This window comes from Monomorium pharaonis, chromosome 11 (genome assembly GCF_013373865.1).
Source record: "Monomorium pharaonis isolate MP-MQ-018 chromosome 11, ASM1337386v2, whole genome shotgun sequence".
Taxonomy (NCBI): Eukaryota; Metazoa; Arthropoda; class Insecta; order Hymenoptera; family Formicidae; genus Monomorium; species Monomorium pharaonis.
The window spans coordinates 16400870-16423584 of NC_050477.1; the positions used below are offsets into that span (position 1 = coordinate 16400870).

Sequence of the window (22715 nt, forward strand, 5' to 3'; positions counted from 1 at the left end):
TCTTTATGCGCTTTACATACTCTCCCGCATTATTTTACAATTACCTATAACTTTGGATAAGCAATGCGAATTCGATGATACTAAATTTTTACTTTGCTTGTAAAAAATAATATTAATTAGAAGTTTAATCCGTAAGTACTCATGCGGATTTTTATAACATAATTATTCGCATGTGATACTATTGTACCCCAAATTTTTTTCGTAATAATATATACATAAATAATATACACATTTTTCAATAAATAAATATGCATACTTTGTCCATAATTTATGCACTTTAATAATTCATTTAAAAAATTTAATTAAATATACATTTAAAAAAGATAGTAAAAAATGATCTAAAGTTCAATAAAAACGTACGGATTTATAAAAATCATTATAAATAATAAACAAATTTAAATTTTTTTAATTTAATGTTGTAAATACATTATATAGACATTTAATAATTTAATAATATTAAAAAATTATTAAAAATAAAAATATATACATTTTGCATACCATCACAATATGGTATTTTTAACAAATATGTTCAACAACAAAATAAATGTCTTTTATATGCAATTTATTATAAATTATATTTATAGTAGTATATTTTTATTACAAACATTACTTTTTTAATACTTTTTTTATTTAACACTTTTTTCATATTTAAAATATTTCATTTTTTAATATTTTATATATCTTTAATTTTATATACTTTTTCATACATTTCTTGATCATTTTAATATATCTTCTAACTTTGGTTAACATTTGACGCTAATAAAATTTTCATAAGTTTAATTTAAAAAATATTTTTAAATATAACTTTTTTAAAAAACCTTTATTTACAATGTAACGATATAAAAATAAATATAATACTAATGTTCTAAAAATATAACGTTATTACTCACGTGTCTTGAGGTACCGCGGTATATCAAATATTTTTATCAACTTATATATACAAATTAGTCAACTAAATTTTTGTAACAATTTATGTTTTTGAAACATCGAACAAAATGTACTAACAATTCTGAATTGATGAAATATATAGTATTCTTATCAGATTGAAATTAAGATGACCTCACGCGAATACTTAAGGGTTAATTAAATAGTAGATACAGACAGTGATGTAAATAAAAATAATAGAATATTATTCTTCTGTTTCATATCAAAAACGACAAAACTATCATTAAATTCTTATGTTTATTTAACAATTATATAACAATTTATAACGTATCAAATAAATTGCACCAATGCGCATTAATGCATCCAATCGAATTCACTATTATAATAAATACGACTGAGATTACTTCAACATTGTTGCAAAGATTTCAAATTCCAAACATGTAATTTAAAAAAACGGTTTTTTTTAATCTTATACTTTGTAAAACTTTCATCAAGAAACGTCGCAGAAAAGCGAGAGCAAGAGTGCGAAAGAGAAAGTGAGAGAGAAAGAGAGAGAGAGAGAGAGGAGAGAGAGAAAGCTCTTTTGTTCATTCATAAAAATAATTCGAATATCTAGGTGTATGATATTTTTTAAAAAGTAAAGTAATGAATGGGAAAGATGCTATGCAAAACTCACCAACAATTCCCAATCGGCATCATTTACCAGAACCAGAATGCCCGGTCTCCTAAACAAACAAGACAAACTTCTCATTGTTTGCATAACTTGCATATTGTTTGGTGATATAAGATAATTAGAATTAAATTAAAACGATTAATTTTTATTGTTAACCATTTCTTTTTTTTTTTATCTAAATGTAAAAAAGAAATAAATTACAAAGTCGAAAAAAATGTAAGGTGTCGCGTACGTGGCGATCGAAACATATTGTAAATCTAATCATTTACTTATATTATTAACGCCCAAAGTTGGCCTTACCTTTAACCGGCATACAATAAATGGCATACAAGACGGTCATCTTAACGTACGAGATTAATCTGATAAATATATCATACAATTTCCATAATGTGTTCGCAAAATTGCATTTACAGCGAGTGTACAGTAATGAGATTTAATTCGGTTTCTCCTTCATAATTGCTTACTTGTCAACACCAATTTAATTAATGAAATAAATAAAGTACGCTGAATCGATATAATAAATAATAATATAATTAAATCTCATACATATACTTACGTACTGTAAAATTCTTACTATGCGATTTCAATAGGTCATAAGAACAAGACCGTCAAAGAAAATTGCCCTATGCACGACAATTCCATATTTATACGTGCGTTTGAAGTACCATATCTGACACCTTGCTTAATTTGCAACTCGAGAGGTAACAATTGCATTCCTCGCAACAAGATGCTTTCCGCCATTGTTACTGCCGCAGTTTGCGAGCTTTCAAATGATAATGAAGTTATCGCTGCATAAAAAATAACGATGTGCGAAAGACGTAAAATCATCGACGTAAAAACGAACAGTTGCTTGATCGATATAAAATTTTATTTAAAAAGTCGATATTAACTTTATATCTCTATAATAAAACTTTAAGTTTGTAAAATGTAGATTTTTATAAATAATAATAAAATTATTATTTGTGTATAAAATGCGACAAGTGAGAGATATGTAAGTGTTGAAGTATGTAAGATATAAAAAAAGATCAATATTTAAAAATCCAGACATTACAAAATTAATATTTTATCACAAAGATTAAAATTAATATCAACAATATACCTCATTCTACTGTCTCTATTAAGGTTATATTCTCATTTTAACATTATTAATGTGCTGGATACACTTAAATAGTGACAGAGATATCACAGAGATAAAGTTTATATTGTTTTAATCTTCTGTTGGAACAAGTTTTTCTGCTAAACACATTTTACTAAATTTTATAGTTATAAAAGTTGTTAATAACAAAATCTAAAGTAAAATTTAAAAAATTAAAATAGCAAAATTACATATAATGCCACGCGTGTAATATTTTATACGTAAATTATAGATTAAGAGAGTAATTAAGACTTATTATATAAAGTTTTTTAGGCTTCCAATTTCAAATCAGAAATCAAAATATAAAAATACAAAAGAACGAATTTTAAAATCAGATAGAATTTTCGAGCCGATTTCTGAAGTAACACCTACTATTCTCCTATTATCATTCGCTCTTTATCCATAATTACAAAAAAGATTTTAAATTAAATAATTTCATTAAATAAGTAAATTTTAAAATTACATCTTCAAACAGTCAAATTCTGATTCTAATTTTAATAAGAAAATTTTACATATATAAATATATATACATATACAGAAAAGGCAAATTAAGTTTAGAATCAGTGATAGAATCAGTGATAGAACAAACAATAAAAAAATAATTATATATATTTAAGTTATTTACATACAAATTTCAAGAACATAATGTTATCAAGTTATCATGTATTAACTTGTATTTATTTCCTCCTTTTTTCTTTGTATTTTTTAAGGTTATCGAAATTTGAATTTGAGCAAAAGTTTAAAAAAAATGACAGACCAATAAAACGTTTCTATTTGAAAAGCCGATTCCAGAATAAAGTCCCTATAATAAGAGTCATCATTTCTAGTTCGACAAAACATGGTGTCGTAAACATAAACAGTGGTGTTACTGTGTAAAACATGTTGTGATTTATAAAATGTTCTAGTAATGTTGCAGAAATATAATAAAATTCTGAAAATATACATATTAAAAAATATGCATCAAGTGTTCCAATATACGTGCAACTTCGTGTAAGAAGACATTTGTGACATTTGTGACATTTTTTAAATAGTTTTGTGAGATTTAAATATTTGGATTTGTGCAATATTGGAATTGTTGCAATATTTATACCAAAGATTAGAATCTTTTTGAGATTTATAATAAAACAGTAAATTAAACAATTTTTTAAATAAAAAAAATTATCATACATGATAATTTTATTTTTTTACTTGAAAAATTGTTCAATTTACTGTTCTATTGTAAATCTCAAAAAGAGCAATTGATTGACTATAAATATTAATGCTAGGAAATTCATATATATGTATTCATTAATATTATTGCTTTTGACAATAAGTAAAATAATGCTACTTGATAAAAATAATGCTATTTAGATAATAGAATATTGTGTAGGTTTTAATTTCTATATAAAATGTAATAATAATTTTTTTTTCTAATTTTCTACTAATATATTTTAGATTTTGATAGGTAAACTTTGAGAATATATAAAAATATTCAAGAGAAATAGGAAAAAAATTCATTGCAATTGCGTACATTCATAATTTTTTATCTGAATTTTGGATGTAAAAATATTATAAAGTTACACAAATTGTAACGAATTTCTTTTTATCTCTCTTGTCTTTATATATTCTTAAAGTTTATTTACTAAATTTGAAGCGTTATGCATATTTATATATAGCAATTTGATACGCATTGCTATATATAATTTCGCATTTTCAATGCATCAACTACATTGCACCGTAACATTACAGTAGTCTTACATTGCAATATTTCTCAGGGCGGACATTTCAGCGTTGCCGCAAGCTTGCAGTAACATTGCAGAAACATTTCGCAACGTCCATGCAATATTACAATATTTCAATGTAAGATTTCTGCAATGTTTTTGTAATCTTTCGGTGCTTATTGGTTCCGCCGTACTTTGTCGGTACCAATAGAATTACTGACAATGATGTCCAGACTCTTATTATAGGGACAACTCTATTCCAGAACGCCTGATGCTGACATCTGTGTGTCACTTTTGATGGCGCCAGCGCGACACGCGGCCGCCATCTTCATTTACATGGTTGGTCGATCCCATTCATTCAAGGACCGTGTGCGTACGGTGACGCGTTTACGCGCGACATAAATCGACACGGCGCAACGTCGCAGAGCTCTCTCACGCGGACTGCCTTGCAAACGCAAACGCAAACGCAAACGTGCGCGCGCGCGCGCACGCGCACGCACGAACGGAGTGAACAATTGATACTTACACCGTGTCGCCCTGCATGAAGAGTTCCGGCCGCTCCGTCAGGAGGTTATCCCGCAACCAGTGCAGCAATCGGTTCAGAGTCCCTGTGAAATCGATTATTATTATTATTATTATTAACGAGGGTAACGGATAGCAGAGAACAGCTCCCTCAACGCGACAGTACTTACATTCCTCGCCAGGTAAGTCCACCTCGTGCCGCTTTTTCCCGTCGAACAGCAGCTCTGCCCCACCCCTGCGAACATTCGACGAACGTGATTTTGACGATAATCGTTGCACCGTGTACGAAATTCCGATTATCTCGACCTTACCCGAACTCGACAGTGAGAGGAAGTCCAGTCGCGGTCATCGTGCGCTAAAATTCGGATTGAAGGAGGTCTCTCTTTCTCTCGCTCTTCGTTCGTTCCAACGAGGTTGGAATCGGATTTCCGCGCGCACGTTCGCGCGGCGCTTTCTCAGGCAATCTCAGCTTGTTGGCAACCGGCCGCAAAACGCCGATCGTGTTTATCCCACGCGCAAGAAAGAAGACCAGAAGGAAGAGATTCACGCTACGAACTTTCGAATTTCGCCAAAGATCGGGGATGATCGATTGTCGTAATCGTAATAAAACAAATCTGAGGGAGGTCGCGTACATATTCACGCACGTACATACAGTACGATTGCTGCGGAGAAACATGCGGAGAGCGCATGCGCGCGAGTGGCGTTAACCTCGGCACATTTACGGCGGTGTGTTTATACGCGCGGTGCAACGAGCAGGGTACTTGCCTATGATTCCGCATCATGATTTCGACTAACGCTTGGATTGGCTCGAATCGAATCCTTGATTATTGCCACCCCGCGAACATCTCGACGAGTTTCGCGCAAAAAAACGGGACGACAGATCCACTCTCTTTCTCTTTTTTTCTCTCTCTCTCTCTCTCGCTCTCGCTCTCGCCATCGTGCTGTACGTGCAATCCTGCGACGTGTACGGGTCATTAATCTTGCGCGAGGATAACGGCTCGCTATTGAGAGAACTCGTTTAAGGGCCAATCGTTCGTTCCGCGTTCTTAAACGATTTATGTGTTACCCTGACTTGGAACGCGAATTATTCACGACGACGCAACGCAAAGAGCGAATGACATGGCGCAATAATATCGCGGGACATCGTCCAAAGTGCAATTCGTAATGGCGGATGAAAAAGTGTTTTCTATCGCGCGCCACTTGCGTTCGCCGGACCGGCAAGCGCCTGGAGATTTAAGATAAATCCGCAACGAAACGTCGCGTCGTCGTTTTCCACTCGTCCCCGATCGCGCGCCAATCCGATAACAATCCGTGGTTGATGTGGTTCCTCTTTTCTCGCCCGTAGCTTTCCACGATGTCGGAAAACAACGAGCACTCGCCCGACGACACCGAAACGGAGACCGGAACGAGGGAGGATCCGCCGAACGATTCATCCAAAAGCGAAGCGAAATTAATGATGAATCAAATGGACGCTGCTCTACTCGAGGATGAGGAAATGCCAACGTACATTAGCGTATCCAGTACCACGAGACCAGATGACTCGGATATTGTCAAACAATCTGAGAATCAGTCGCAAGAGATGGAGGAGACTCGCAGTCCAAGCCCGTATGCCAGTGATGATCAAGCAGCGAGTAGTGTGTATGTTTTGTCATCTGAAGAGGATGAAACTGATCAACATCCTTATAACGATGAGGATGATGAAGACGAATATGCAGATAGCGATGGTAAATGGATAAAGAGACGTACAAATAATGAACGAATTGTATTGACTTAGCTTGGCCATGTATTATCTCAAGTAGGATGTCTAGTTTCTTGTAATACTAATTCATATATAAATGTATGATTTTTTTGTATACACATTTTTATAGAATAATTATTAGATTGTAATCAAGCTAGAGATTAAGATTAGATTGAAATTTAACCAATTACAAAAAAAATCCATTTCATGTTTAGTAAACTTTGCTTTGATTGGTCAGATTTCAATCCAATTGGGATCTCAATCTCGAGTTTGATTTACACTTAATATTATGTTACAGATATGGAAAATTTAGAACTTGACAATGAATTTAACTCAGAGCGTCCAAGTAATATGAAGCATTTGATGGATGACGAGGATGATGATGATGAAGATGACGAAGATGATGAAGATGACGATGACAGTCCAAGACAAATGCATAACTATGATGATGGTATCGATGATAATTATGAAACAGATTGTTATGATTTGGATGGAAGATCTGATGATTTCATCTTAAATAGGAGGTTAAAAAATCGTGACAAAGAAAAGAGTCTTTCTCTTCAAGATTTAAATATGTACAAGAATAATATGAAAGCTGAATATTTTAAAAGAAGACATTCGCAAGGTTTAAGGCCAAATTATCCAAACATTCCAGAACATGCTGTTATGTATTCCACAAGTCAGAGAAAGCAACCAATGCCGGGAAAATATCATTACGTACAAAGCAAAGTCAAGCGTTATATCAAAGATATAAAAGATCAAAATAGGCGTTCCATGGAAAAACATATAAAACAGCATCAGGAAGATACAATCTACGATAATAGCAACACCGATGATAAAAACAATGATACAGAAAAGACAAAGCCTACAGTGACCAACAAGACAATAAAAGATTATGCTGAAAGAACGATTAAAGAGTTAGAAATCGCAGAAACATGCGACAGCAGCGTGGATAAAGTATCTTACAACACTCTTGCTACGCCAATCATATTAAATGGACAAGATAATAAAAACTGTTTGGAATCAATACAAGAAGAATCCATTCAAAACGAAGTCAAAACAAATGTACCATTTGAATCAACACAGAATGAAAGAGATTTTTTAAACACCGATAATAAAATGCAAAAACAGAATGGAACAATTGAAGTTAAACAATTAAAGTTGAATTATTCTAATAGAGAGATTCCACAGGAATTTGGAGGTGTTGTACAACCATCTCTTATTCAAAATGGTCATCAAGAAGTACCAACAGTACTGTACAATTTGCGAACTTTAAGTTATGAGGAGTATATGCATGGTACTCCTGTGTCTAGTCAAAAAATTAATCTAAACAGAAATACACATGTTGAACAAGAACATGTTCAACCTGAGGGATATAACAATACAGATTTAATGGAAATATCCACAGATAATGATGAAGATACTTGTCCTTTAAAGATTGAAAACATAAAAAGCATCGAGACAATGTCAGATGAAGTAAAAAATAATGAACAAATAACTTTTAGTAAAACAAATGAAGAGTTCAATAAAACAACTTTGGATACCTCAGAAGTTATCACTTTAAGAAAGAAATTAACACAGAAGACTGTAGAATACAACAATTTGCTTGAGACATATCAAAAACAACTTATGGAGAATTTGAAAATGAAACAAGACTTAGACAAATTGAGAAAAACACTGACAAAATATGAGAAAGAAAATAAACCCCGAGAACAAAAAATTGCTTCAGTTCAGACAGATATTATCGATTCTGCACCTGATCAACATCAACATCGAGATAAAAAGGAGCCTACAACTGTCAAGCAGAGTAACAATAAAATATCAGGTAACAGTGTCGCTTCGACTCTGAGCTCTATAGATCAATGGAGTTCCAGTGCGTGTAATTTATCAATATCCATGAAACCACCTGAAGTAACAAAAACATTACATTCTGACGATAGCATGGTACTTATTGATGGTACACCAGGAAAAACGACGCGTTCACTATCGCGTGAATTTATTACTTCATCTCGAATTATCCAAACACTTTCAAATCTTACACAAGGGAAAACCAAGCCAGAGAGTCTGATACAAAATTCGAAAAAAAGATCAAGTGAAAATGAAGAAATGGATATACAAAATGATGATAGTAGCTATCAATACCAACCTTCGAGTTCCAAAAAAAGAAAGATTGTAGATTTTCTTAGACCATCTAATTTTCTACAACCCTTTAATACTGCAGAATCACATCCAAAGTTAAATGAAACACCTAAAACAGAATCCCAGTTTAAAAATTTATGTGATTCGATAATTAAGAATGTAGATTTGCAAGCAAATTCATCTAATACTAATGTAGAATCTCCATTTAAAATTTTATGTGATACATTAGTTAAAAATGTAGATTTGCAAGCAAATACGTCTAATACTAATGCAAATCAATTAGGAGCTGCTACATCTACAATGGAAAGCAAGATGGAAACCACTGATGATCCAGAAGATAATGTAAAATGTTTTGTATATCGTGAAGACGAAAGCAGTAAAGAGCGTAGTTTTCTCATTTTAGCAGAGGTGCCTGAAAACAATAAAACTATTAATGATAAAGGGCGTCTCCGAGAATGTGGTCCATACTTGATTGGTAACGTAGAAGTAAGGATGTCTGAAGTAAATGGAACACTCCACATTTGGGGCCAAGAGGTAAGTAGTCTAATATGTTATAATTTAAATAAATATATACTTTAAGATTTTGTTTAAATTAAAATGTATTTTTTAGCTCAGTGAAGAATCCACTACTGAAAATGAGACAGAAGCATCTGCTAGAAACCACTGGCAAAAGACCCCGCATACCAGATTCAATGGCAGCAATATAGTATGTTCAACAAGTAAAAAATCAAAAGGTCCTCCTAAATTTGAACTATCTTCAGCTGCATCCAATTTTTCATGTCTACATTCACCTTCGTTTAATGTAGCAAGAGCATCTTGTTCTACAAATAATGCACATACAGATAAGTATAGTCCAGATGTGTGTGCTTCCTCTGTTCCTTGCGAAGACTGTGATCTCTCAAAACACCGTAAAGAATGGTTAAAATACAAACGAATGCATCCCCAAGAAAAATTACATTCCTGCTCCATTCATAGCATAGACACATCAGAACAAAAGTGTAATTGTTCCTTACGTAAAGAAAAGCAAAAATTTGAAGATAATTTTAACTGTAGCAAAGAAAAATTAAGCACTCAGGAACACCGACGAAGTTTTTCAAGAAACCTAGAGCCTAACAAGCATTTACATGAAAATATTGCTTCAGAAGACAGTGAACACATTTGTAGAAATTGCACAGCGTGTAATCATTCGCTCCACAATCCAGATAATTTTCAAGAAAATCACAAATGTTGTAACATGTTAAGAGAAACTTATGAACCATTAACAATGAACATAGATCGAGAACATAATCAGTCACGTAATCATTCTTCTCATCATGTACATGAAGAAGAGCCATTAATAACGCTAAAACAATGTAGTGAAACACCAGAGGTGAGTTTATAAATAATTGTATGGATATTACATAAAAATTTGTATCATTATAACTGATTATTACAATTTTTATTTAGACAAGACGACGAAGATTAACTGGTAAAAGGGTACGAGGAATGTTAATGGATCTTATACGAGGATGCGGAGATTGCTATAATCCTAATGTATCTAGTAATAGCAAAAGCTGTATGCACAAGAAAGAACCATATTTAAGAAGTTGTTCTCCACAAATCAAAATCACGCCGTGTGCATCTCCAGAACCATCATGTTCAAATCCAGGACAACCTGGAAGGTGTGTTTTATCAAATAGTTTTTAATAAAACACCTTATTGAAAAAAATTTTTTATAGTATTTTAATAGTATACACTACAGTATTGTAGAATTATAATGGCATATAAAAATTAGCCGTGTAATTTATTAATTTTTGTTAAGAAAAATGAAAAATTAGAATTTTAAACGAACAAATATTTATTTAGTTATAAATTATAATTAAATATTAAGATTATTTTTTACTTGTTCACAGATGCTGCCATGCTTATGTGCAGCGAATTGAATCTCAACTGGAAGAATTTCGAATGGAAATGGAAAGGATGCGATCGCGTTCCGATGCTATTCTTGATATGCTCAATATGCTTCATTCAGTGGATACAAACTAAAGGAATCTACTTTAAAGTTAATTATTTCTCTTTTATATGTACATATATCATATTTTTTTATTTTAGTTTTTTCTCAGCCAGAACCATTATATGCCTCGTTCTACTTCATCGCTTATAAAAGAAGTATATTATCCATTTGTTAAATAAAATATATAAATATATATAATGAAAAAGATATGTTTACTAATATATGCATATCTAACAGTGATACATGCCATTTTTTGGTTAAAGTTTCTAATAAGATAGCTGTATATCTACACATTTATAATATATTTTCCATGTGAAGAAATTAATCTCTGTGTGAAATAAATATACAATAAGCATTACATTTGTAACCCGTGTTAAAAAAAATGAAGTAGATGATCGCTGTTTAGTAAAGATGCAAAACCTTATTTTATTTTTTTATATTTCAAATGTCTTACAGTTTTTACATCAAAAACGTGACGGTATAATAATTATCAATTAGCTTTGTCAATTGTTTCAAAATGGCATTTAAAATATAAATCCATAACAAGATTCTGTGTGATGTTATGTAGTATATTTTAATTTCGTTATAATGAACAAAAATATATAGTAATATTATTGAGAAATCATGTGTATTTAATAGTTGCAATCGCAGGAATCGTCTATTGGTAAAGCACTTGGTGTTTCTCCTTGACCAAGAAAGATATTACTGTAGGAATTTTTGAGATAATTTACATGACCTTGTAACGATTTTATACGACCTTGCGCGTGTTTAAATGCCTCATTCAAGTTATTTATTTGACTCTGCATCTTCTGCCTTATCTGCATACAATTAACAAGAAACTTGTCATAAATACACTCCTATTCATTAATATTTCCACGTATTTACAACCGGTACCTCGTCTCTATCCCGTTGGGCAGCACGTGCTGTTGCTCTACATTGTGCTAATTGTTTTTCCATTTCAGCGATTTGACCTTGCATCGATCTTCGCATAGTTTCGCATCGCTCTTTTGTTCTTGCTACTTGTCGAGCGGAATCCTCCCTTATCTTAAACACGGAGACTAGTATTCGCAAATAATTTTTTTTATCACATTAAATTGACACGTACCTGTTCCAACATTGATGACAGCTGTGTATTTTCATGCATTTTTTCATCAATACGCTTTTGCAATTGCGCTTCGTGTTCCTCAAATCGTGCCAAAGTATTTTTCATTTTTTCGTTTTCGTGTCGCAACTCGCTGCACTTTTTTTCTATCTCTTCAGACTTATCGGATCCTCTTTCATCCTATATAAGCAATTATTTTTAACTAAAATAACGTTTGATTAAGTAATATGGCATATTGCAACCTGAAATGCCTGATGTTCAGTGCGCAACACATCCAATTGATTTTGCAAGGTTTGAATCTTGTCCTTGCACCCTAGTAATTCTCGCGACAGATCCTCGCAGCTACGTTCGGCGACTAAACGCATCTGTTGTGCTTCCTGCATCTTTATTTGCATTTGTTTCAAGATATCGGGTAATGGTGCAAGTTCAGCTAATTTCTCTTGAAATTGATTCTAATTCAATTGCATTAACACATACAAAATAAGAGATTATAGTTTTACTTAATAACGCTTTAATCTTAATAGCCAAGCGTAATAGAATTAATATTTGTACTTTTACACGGCCGATTTCCAAAGTAACATTTTCATTCATTCGCGCATTGTCCATTTCCATAAGATCTAGCTGCCTGCGTTGTTCTTCAACTTGTTGCTGAGCCTGAGATCATATTGATTTTGTTTTTATAATTGCGTTTTCGCGATTGAGAATAAATGTCGAACTAAAATTTATTCAAAAAATCGCAACAATATCCCAACCAACTTGCAAATATTTATTGCGATAATCCTCTAATTGAGCAGCTTGATCTTGAATCAAGGAACGAAGTTCCTCCAATTCGTCTTGTGCTTCTCGAAAACGTTGCTTCGCTACTATCAAAGCCTGTTCCTGTTCGATGAGATGTTCCTTATGACCTGTCTCAAAGTTAATATGCATTTTGTTATGAATATTAAATTAGAGATTTATATACTATTTTTCCATAGTGAAAAGAATTACCCTCAAATTTCCTTTTTTCCGTCTCTAAAAATTTTAATCGTTCTTGAACATCTATCAGTTTTATCTCCATTCGTTCTTTCTCTTCTTTTGCATCTCTTATATCTTGCTTGAACTTCTCTGCTTCTGTTCTCATGCACGATACCTCGCACAACTTACTTTTATAATCATCTTGAAGTCGAGCGTATTGTTCGCGAAGATCGCGTAATTGTTGAGCGCAAGTACTAGTGCCCTTTATAAAATACGTTATCGTAATTATTCAAAGCATGTAATTAAATTCGCTTACAATCTTACCATGGCTGTGTTTGTACAAGAACCTGTACACATCAAAGGTGCAGCCGTAGTCATCTATATTTGATACAAATATATACATATATATATATATATATATATATATATATATATATATATATTATTCTTTATTTGCTATTTATGATTTCGCGCGCGCGTGTGTGTAAAATAACGAAAAAAATCACGGCTTGGCAAACTACATCAAATTGTAAATATATTACCCTCGATTGACACACTGTACAGTGTACCCATGCATCAACTCTGAAGTCAAATAAGTCACATAAATTTTTAACTTAAAATATTTAAAATTAAAAAAGATGATGTTTTTGTAAAAACTGATTTTTTCCGGAAATTACAATTTTCAAGATTTTTTTTAACATGAAGGTTTTCATATTTTAACATTGTAATAATCAAATAATATTCTAAAAAGATTGAAGTTAATCCCCAATTTGTTTAGTTATCATATCTCTGATAGTTTTAAAACAGTGACCGTTTGAAAATCAATATAAGTACCCAGTGTGAAAACGATGTGACTGGAGATAAATGTGACAACCGAGGGTTAAATATAAAAAAAATACATATGTAGAAATTTATATTGTTTGAAATATAAAAGAAACTTCAAACACTACATAAAATATAAGCTGTGTAGATACTTGGGTAAGAGGCACCGCGGATACAGCAGGTACTTTGGACGTTATCGGTAGTCCTGGCGTGGATGTCACGCATGTCGAAGTCGGAGGTGGGCAACAACCACACGGTGCACAAGGCCCTGTACATTTGAGCAATTTACGTTGTTGTTCCAGTTGTTGCCGTTCCCGTTGCACATTTGCCAATTCCATTTGCATGTTACGAACCTCAGTTTCCATACTACCTAATTGTTGTTCCTGAAGATGTCATTAAATAAGCCGATTTTGCATTTAATTGATTTAAACAATTTTTAACTAATTTCTTACAGAATATCAATATAAAATTTATTAGTTTCAAAATAAAAAATATAAAAATGATAATAGATATGCATAAAATATATGAGAATTATTATCTCTTTTTATCGGTTACATTATGATTTATTAAACCTTATATGTAGAATATGTAAGAAATGAGGAAGTCTAGTTAAAGAAAGTTTTTCCAATTGGTTTTTTTAGAATATTCTCAGTTTTTACTACTGTAAAAAGAATTATGCCAAATAGTTCTTAAAACTTACTAATTGTTTAGTGTTAGTACTATAAGCAGCAAGTTTATTTTCCAATTCTGCAGGACATGTTCCCCGAGGAAGTAATGGCTTAACAACGGTTGGACCTCGGGAATACATCTCCACGTTTTGCAAATCGTTGTTTATGGGATAACGATCCTCTGTTGGTGATCCACCTCCTGTAAGCCTCGGTGAATCTATGATATTAAACATTATTCTTTTATTAGAAAAATTAATCGTCTCCATAAACCTTTATTCTAACGAATAATATGCAGAGCATCTCGGTTCTATTATTATTTCTTAATGGTCAAATTAATAGTCTCTTGATAACGATTCGTCTTACTGCATGCGGTTTCCGTTGGCGATAAGGCATCAGTCAACGGTGATTGAAAACAGCTTTTGCATCGGCAATAAACGTCGTCCCGAGATTGCGCGTTAACATGCGGACGCGAAGATAATATTGGCGATGTCGACGGAGGAGACGGAGTGACACCTGAGCAGGTGTAACAACAAGTAGGTCTAATTACTAGTTGATTTAAAGTGGCCAATTGACGACTCAACTCCATATTCTCTTTGACAATTATACGCATTTCTGCTTGCAGGCCGCATACCTTCCTCTGTAAACTCTCGAGAGCCGTATCTTTTTCTAACAAAGCTTCTTCTAACTTGTACCTGTTCGTAGGACAACGGAACTTTCCAACCTTGGTCTTTCGCTTTATTTTAATAGCAAAAATACTTTAACATTTTGATCTTTTGTTATATTTAAAATCAAAACACACAATTGAGACAATAAAAAAATACTTAATCAAGACTAAGATGTAAAATTTTCAAAAACCAAATAGTCATTAACGTGTACATTTATTTCATTACTATGATATATTATAAGACCGGGTTACATGTTAATGACGTATAACTGACATGCTTCAATGCTAAAAAGATGGTCACCGAGGGAACCGTATAATTTTCTAGCATTTTATTCGATCTTCTATTATTTTTATCACATAATCATAAATAAACTACCTATCAAGTATTAAAGTCTTTTTTATATTGAGTGTCCTGAAAAAATCAACTGACACAATTGTTTTCGTTTATCGGTCTCAGACGCACAATGGAAAAATATTGGATATTAAAAATAGGATTTAGAATTTTTTAATCAGTTCCTCAATGAATAGATATTACAAATAAATAATAAATTCGTAATTATTTACATTTATGATTTCTCACCGATTTTGATTACCTTTAAATATGTTCCCAGTAAGCAAATAATTATTGCTGCAACGTTATTATAATGTTATTCACTAACATAGTAACGTTTCCAATTATGTAGTTTTTAACGTTATATACAACATCGTTATGACATAATGTTTAATAATATTTTAAAAAACATTTAATAAATGTTTTAAAAATATTTTAGTAATATTAGGACAGCAATATTATTAAATTAATATTTTTTAAATATTTATAAAAAATTAAGTTATAATGTTTAGACAATTTATCTAAAATCAACATTTTAAAAACATTTTAAGTTGATCGATGTTTCTTGCTTACTAGGTTGTCAGAGTTATTATTTTAAACAACTTTTCCCTATACATGTTACCGCCGCTCGGCCTTAGTTTCCAAGTTATACACAAAAATTTTTTTTTAATTGCTTCGATTTCATTAGTTTTGAAGCAGGAAAGGTGTGGATAGACCTCGCTTCGCGTGAAAAGTCACAAACGTTGTTTTGTTCCATGTGGTATAATAATTAGGTATAATAATAATAGTAAACATTGACAGTCTACAGTCTACATCTACATGATCGAGAAGTACATTTAACCGACACTTCTTCACTGTGGTCACTATAAAGGTTAATACTTAGTACAAGCTCTATAATGGTCACACACACACGCGGAGGTGCAAAGGGGTATCTATCCTGTCGGTAGGGGTACTGGACAGAAGTGCGCAAAGTACAGTGCGTATTTTTGTTGAGAAATAACTATGTTAGTTAAGTTGTACGTAATTTACAATCAACAAAGTACACCGTACTTTTGCGCACTTCTGCCCAGGACATTCCTACCGACAGGTAGAGCGGGAGAGGGGGGCGAAATATTCCTCCCTTGCCCCTCCCCCCCATGCGCGCGCGCACTCTAAAATTTTAATTTTTAATATTTAATATTTTTCTTTTATATGCTCTTTATAAGTATAACCGTTTTAATTTTAGCTGCATGAAAAAATTAAAGAGTGACTCCAATTAAGAATTTTTTCGCCTGTTTTGCGGTCCGCAAATTTTTAATCAAATTGTATACCAAATAATATCTTATGATGAGATATTGAATTATTTCAAGATGAGCATAGGAACGATTTCAGAAATATGAGAGGTCCAAGTACACGAAAATGCATCATTATCCTCATATCCCTTGCTGTACTTTTTGTCCATCAATTATTTTGTTAACATCATATCCTGAGGTTTTTTAAGTCGATGATGACAAATTCGAAGAGAGAATTTTTAAATTCAAAATGACTGACTTAATATAGCAGAAAATTAATCTGTTTCTATGAATTTTTGATGATTAAAAATATAGATACATAGATCAACAATCTCCAGGGCCACCACTAGATATGCAAGCACTTGCGTGCGAGTTTAAATTTGACACCCCGTTTATAGTCCGAATCGTGTCTGAAAATATTGACAAGGCTGGAAAACAAGACAAGGAAATTTTGAAAAAAATTTATAAAATTATTATTTAAAAAATTTGGTTGGCGTTTCTCCTAATGGTGCCGTCCGCGTACAGTGCATGCTCTGCACGCCCGCTTATGGCGGCTTTGCACATCTCTCACAAAATCTCGTGAATAATATTATATAAAGTGGTAATAAAACAAGAAATATAATATTAATAAAATTAAAGTACAGGTTTACAAGTAATTATTATAATTAATAACAGGTACAAAAAATACAAGGAACATAAAGCTGATGCACTAATTGATTTCAAATACTTAGATTTCTCATATCTTTAAAACCATTTCTACGCTCAACTGAATTTTTTTCCGTGATCAATTAAAAGGTATCATTTGATGTACAAGTCAGTTAAAAATTTACGGATCATAGAACGAACTATTTTTCTGGTTACTTTTATATATTTCCAAATATAGATAATCGAAGCAAACCTAAATTTAAATCTCATTTTGTGCTATTTTTTATCTATGCTAAATTTTATCTATGTACTTAAAATATAATCGTATATTTGTAAATTTTTTATACATAGATACAATCTTCAGATAAATTTAATCTGTTTGCTTTATATATATATATATATATATATATATATATATATATATATATATTTTACATATATAATTTATATTCTAAGAGACAAAAGAGACAAAAGAAAGCATACTTTCCACCTTCCAGTTGGGCATTTTCTTTAACTAATTTCTCCTGCATTGTTAAAGACTCTGTTAGTTTGCCTGTTAACTTTTCAAAACACTTTTCTCTGCCTTTTCGTTCAGTATCTGCTACCACGAGTTTTGGAAGTACGTCCGTGTAGCCACAAACAATTACTCTTGGAAGCCTAATAAAAAATCAAAGAAATATTGAACTAATAGTATTTCGTACAAAAAAATAACTTACTTATCTTCGGGATATTGTATTTGCGGTATCTCAAAGTGATCTTCCAGAATTTTTTTAAATGGTTCTTTCTCATCTCTTTTTTTTATTTCATCAACTTCTTCCATTTCACCAAGTCGTTCTACTTCTTCTCGCGCCTGCAATATATTTATCGCATTATATTTTTTATAATTACTGTTGTATTATTTTATTGACACGTGTTGACACGTGTTATAAAATAATTTAATCAAAATTGTATTAAATACATCTTTTATAAATGTTTTTATACTTTTTGAAATTTTTGCGTTAATTGTTCCAATTCAGCTACTTTTGCCGTGAGAACATTTTGTTTTTCTTGAATAGTTAATGTATCTTCTTCTGTTAATTCAGGTTTCTGTAAATAAAGATAATTATAAATTATCATAATTATCGAATGAATAATGTTATGAAATACGAAATAACAATGTTACCTCCGATAATTCAAGAACTTCACGCTTTAATTGTTGGATTTCATCTGTTAGCAGAATGCATCTTTCATTCATTACTTTTAATTCTATAATTATATCATCAGTTAAAAGAGGTGAACTTATTATCGGCTTTACAAATTCTTCAGATTCTGTTACTTTGTCTGTAATTTAAAAGGTACTGGTAATAATTTTAGAAATTAAAAGAAAGAAAGAATGACCACGCTTGAATGTATGATTAATTAATTAATTTATTTATTTCAAGTAATTATTTGATAAAGTATACCTTTCACAATATCAGACGGAATAGAAGGTTTTTCTAGTAAAACACTATCATCTGTAACATCTTCCATTCCATTTTTACCGTTGCCGTCGATTCTGTCATCACTAACTTTGTCTCCGTTATCAGTTTTATCTTTTTCAACTTCGTTTTTATCAATTTCATTTTTTTCAACTTTGTCTTGGTCAGTAGTTTCAATAGCCTCAACTTCTTCTTTATTATCAGCTTTACTTTCTTTAATTTTGTCTTGGTCACCAGTTTCAGTTTCTTCACCTTCGTTTTTGTTATTAATTTTATTTGTTACAGTTTGATTTTTATCCTTACCTTCATCTTTATGCTCATCTTCATCTGTGTTTTTTTCTTTGGCTTCTGTTTCGTCTTTCTTAAGATTTTCGTCTTCTAATATTTCGCTATCTGGTATTTTATTTTCAGTCATATTTCTACATATATATTTTATTATTTTATAATGTTATTGGATGTGAAAATATATTATAAAAACGAAAAAATTACACTGAACGATATTGTTGATTGCAGATTAAATCGTTGAACTGCAATTCCACTGATTTTGACGCTTTCAGAAATTCTTTTTTCTTGTTGGTTTTTATTTTATTTTTTGCATTTCGTTCAATTTTTACTCTGTTGTGTTTGTCATACTAAAAAAAATTATATATTTCTTCATACTACAAAGTATACAATTTTATTTATTTTAACTTAATTTTTTTAACGTCAGTTTTTACTTTGAATAATACAAAATAAAGATATAGTCAACAAATAATTGATGTGAACGCAAATACAATATCATATTACAGTGATATAATTACCGCTTTGAAAACAAACGGTTTCTCTTTAAAAACAAACTCCGGCTCGAGTTTTGTCTGTGACGAAAAGGATTGCAGAAATAATGTTTCGAAAGGTTCTGATCTCGTAGCATTAGGCGATTTAACTAATTTTTTTTTATAATAATAAAATGCTAAAGGAAATGCATCATGTAAATTTAATAATTTCTTCACGTCGAAGAAAGATTCCAACGAACTAAATGCGTCTTTCTTTATGCACGATATGTCACAATATCCATCGTTTTGCTGAAGTTTAGAATAGCTTTGTTTGAAAGTTCGTCCTTTCGAATCGTGTATGTTCTTTGCTCTAATCGAAAAACGTTCATGCGCATGACAATATTTTTGTGGAGAGGAATAGTTTTTCGAACGCGGCCGTCGTTTCTGCACAATAGGAACATATTTTGTACATACATATTTTTTTAATATTTTATTTTATAATAATTACAATTTTTGTATTAATAAATAACCTTCTAGGATTATATTATACATAAAATATCTTAATAAAAACAATATAAAATATAAACATAATTATTAATTATTATATATATTATATATTATATATGACATTTTTTAATAATGTTATAATCAAATAATTATTTACTATCGTTATTGAATAGCTCAAAATTGTTTTATCTTTATAGGGGTATCTAATTTTAAAAATATATTTTAAAAAGGGTTAATGCGCAATAATAAAATGTCATATCCTAAGATTAATAATACAATTTGTTTTATATAAATATGCATTTTATATAAATAAAAAAGAATATTTTATTTATTAATTTAATATTAATTTTACCTTCATATTTTTACCTTCAAATCGCAGCACCGTTCTTTACTGAATCTAACAAAATATAATTATGTATGCGGAGTGCAAGTAACCTGCAATTTCTTCGTTACTACCTGTGACAAAACTATTTTATATAGTCTAATTAGGTATGGCAATTTGAATGCAATAGAAAAATGTTTTGATGTGGGAGAGATCGATCGAAAAAGTGAAATATTGACATAAAATATAATGCATTACCTAAGATATATATACATATATAAAGAAATTAAATTTCATGTGTCACTATTGAATATTTTGCTTACTTCAAAATATTTCGTTCTTTTTACACAATATACGTATGTCAATTATTTTTATTGGTTGCGTTTTCAGCAAAAAACGCAATTTTGCAACTGTTGTAAAATTCTTCAACATGATTGAATCTTATCCTTAGTTTCTGTCGGTTCTAAATGTACAGATCAATCATATATATAAAATAATTTTACAACAGTTGCGTTTGGCCTGATGTTCTTTTCCGCTGTATTAGAGTAAGACATATATTTTTACTCGTTCTAATTTATCGCACCAGTAGTGCGATTCTGTAACTTGTTAAGAGATATCGGTATCGTTATAGTTTTTGCGCAGATATTTTATATGGTAAAAAGCTGCACAACGACAGTTACCGACACCTCTTAACAAATTACAGAATCGCACTACCCAGTGAACACAGTAATATAGCAGCAGTGTAACAGCAATATAACCGAATATAACAGGTTACGTTACTCTGAAATTACACGTAACTTACATGTAAGTTACAATTTTCGATTCAGCAATATAACATGTTATAATTACATGCTATCTAACCGTTACACAACAGTTACAAAGAAAAATAAAATAAAATAAAAATTTCATTTTTTTGAAATTATTTTTATCAACAGCACATGCTACATTTAGGATAAATTTTTATTAATTAATTAAATTTAAATTATGTTATTTTTTATTTTATTCTTACTTGCCGCTGCTAGGTTTGAACCCGGGACCTTAGGATTACGAACCTTGTACTCTACCTGCTACGTCAATTTGACTCATCGATATGGGTACTTGTTATTGTCTACATGTACCTATATGTAAACTGACGCGACTATATTATTTTTTATAAAAGCAATTAAATTTTGCAAAACATATTAAAAATAAATAGCATTAATTTATTTACTTATTAATTTCATTGTTAAATTCATATTTTTCCATAACCTTAATAATTTGATGGAAATTGCGATCTATTTAGCACTAATCTTTGAAGCGTTCAAATGATTAATTAGATGGTTAACTATATATAGTAGATCATAATTGTAAGAAAAATTGAATAGTATACATTTATTATTCTGTTTTTGTTCAGCACATGATGAATTTAGATTTTGTGCATTTTTTGTGCGCAGTAATTGTAGACAAACCGTTATTTTTGAAAACATTATCTTTATAATAATTTTTTTTATTATCAAATAGATCTGTCATTCAGGATGTTATAATGTTGTCTGATTTCTGAGTCAACTACGACGCATCGTTCCGTAATAACATTGATACGAACGTGTTATGTTACGATTATACAATTTTTGTTGAATAACTGTAACGCCAAAACGATGTATAACAGCTATATCACTTGCGTATAACAAATATTACGTAACAGGTTATTTCCATGTCATATAGCACCTACATATCACAAGAATAACAATGTTAAATTACATGTAACTTCCATGTTATTCCATGTTATATTGCCGCTATAAAATGTGTTCACTGGGTATAGTGCAGCAGTACAGCGAAAAAGAAAAGGCCAAAAGCTGTTTTTTCTGATAATCGCAGCCAATAATAGACTTGTTCTTTTTTGCTGTTCGTACTGCTACATTAGTGCAATAAGTTAGACTGAGACAAAAATATATGTATCTCACTTTAACTTATTGCATCAGTATAGCAGTGCAAAAAAGAACAGGCCTATTATATTTATGTATATATGTATAATATATATATGTATAATATGTATACTTACAAGCCATTCCTCTTTTATCCCTCTATTTATTCTGCACATTTATTTAAAAAATAATAAATATAAAAAGATTAAAAAATACAAAAGTATACTATTTTTTGAAAATGGACTATATTTTTTTGAAAAGTGGACTATATTTTTAATACATGCAGAATATCGAATTACAATAAATAACTATTTTAAGGAAGTGCAAATTTTTTTATAGAAATGGAAATTTATTTATCCTATTTTTCTCTATATCTCTCGTATTTGTATTTCAATTTTAATAGTAAAGTCTAAAAAAAGTGAAATTGATTTATTTTGACATAATATTTGCTTTTACTCATCAATTATTCAATTAATTCTTCTTTATATTTTTGTAAGAATTAATTTTGCATTATTAACCCTCCGTGGTCGTAGG

The 22715-nt window shown here is 30.9% G+C and overlaps 3 protein-coding genes and 1 long non-coding RNA gene across 11 annotated transcripts in view; 2 read left to right on the plus strand and 2 right to left on the minus strand.

Moving 5' to 3' along the window:
• LOC105834456 (ubiquitin-related modifier 1) overlaps window positions 1–5581 on the minus strand; it is a 45869-nt gene extending 40288 nt beyond the window's left edge. For 5 of the 6 annotated variants that reach the window (XM_012676947.3, XM_012676950.3, XM_012676949.3 and 2 more), the window contains exons 1-3: window positions 5227–5363; window positions 4920–5150; window positions 1562–1610 (exon numbers count right to left, since the gene is read on the minus strand). In XM_012676947.3, the coding sequence (XP_012532401.1) occupies window positions 1562–1610; window positions 4920–5150; window positions 5227–5264 (318 nt within the window). In that variant the 5' untranslated portion in view covers window positions 5265–5363. Of the gene's footprint in view, window positions 1–1561; window positions 1611–4919; window positions 5151–5226 lie in introns of all 6 variants that reach the window. The other variant, XM_012676951.3, reaches the window with a different exon arrangement.
• On the plus strand, window positions 4957–11209 carry LOC105834455 (kinesin-related protein 4). 2 transcript variants are annotated; one of them, XM_012676945.3, is made up of 6 exons: window positions 4957–5097; window positions 6261–6639; window positions 6952–9326; window positions 9403–10161; window positions 10239–10453; window positions 10685–11209. In XM_012676945.3, exons 2-6 carry the CDS (start codon window positions 6270–6272, stop codon window positions 10815–10817), a joined length of 3852 nt encoding a protein of 1283 aa, XP_012532399.1. In that variant the 5' UTR covers window positions 4957–5097; window positions 6261–6269; the 3' UTR covers window positions 10818–11209. The 2 variants fall into 2 exon arrangements, with proteins under 2 accessions (XP_012532399.1, XP_012532400.1); XM_012676946.3 differs by lacking the exon at window positions 4957–5097 and adding an exon at window positions 5586–5672.
• Window positions 11207–21093, minus strand: LOC105834454. The gene is made up of 19 exons (XM_036294074.1): window positions 20311–21093; window positions 19500–19895; window positions 19189–19331; window positions 18685–19118; window positions 18405–18562; window positions 18224–18328; window positions 17959–18092; window positions 17726–17899; window positions 14695–15023; window positions 14364–14548; window positions 13816–14046; window positions 13166–13219; window positions 12875–13103; window positions 12644–12792; window positions 12440–12541; window positions 12130–12339; window positions 11891–12067; window positions 11680–11829; window positions 11207–11603 (listed from the first exon to the last, which is right to left on the minus strand). Exons 1-19 carry the CDS (start codon window positions 20314–20316, stop codon window positions 11418–11420), a joined length of 3552 nt encoding a protein of 1183 aa, XP_036149967.1. The 5' UTR covers window positions 20317–21093; the 3' UTR covers window positions 11207–11417.
• On the plus strand, window positions 14441–15162 carry LOC114254654. Of its 2 annotated transcripts, none has more exons than XR_003625955.2 (3): window positions 14441–14532; window positions 14721–14864; window positions 14954–15162. It is a non-coding gene; the product is annotated as an uncharacterized LOC114254654 (long non-coding RNA). The 2 variants fall into 2 exon arrangements; XR_004965100.1 differs by having other exon boundaries at window positions 14455–14542.
• Window positions 21094–22715: the final 1622 nt, after the last annotated feature.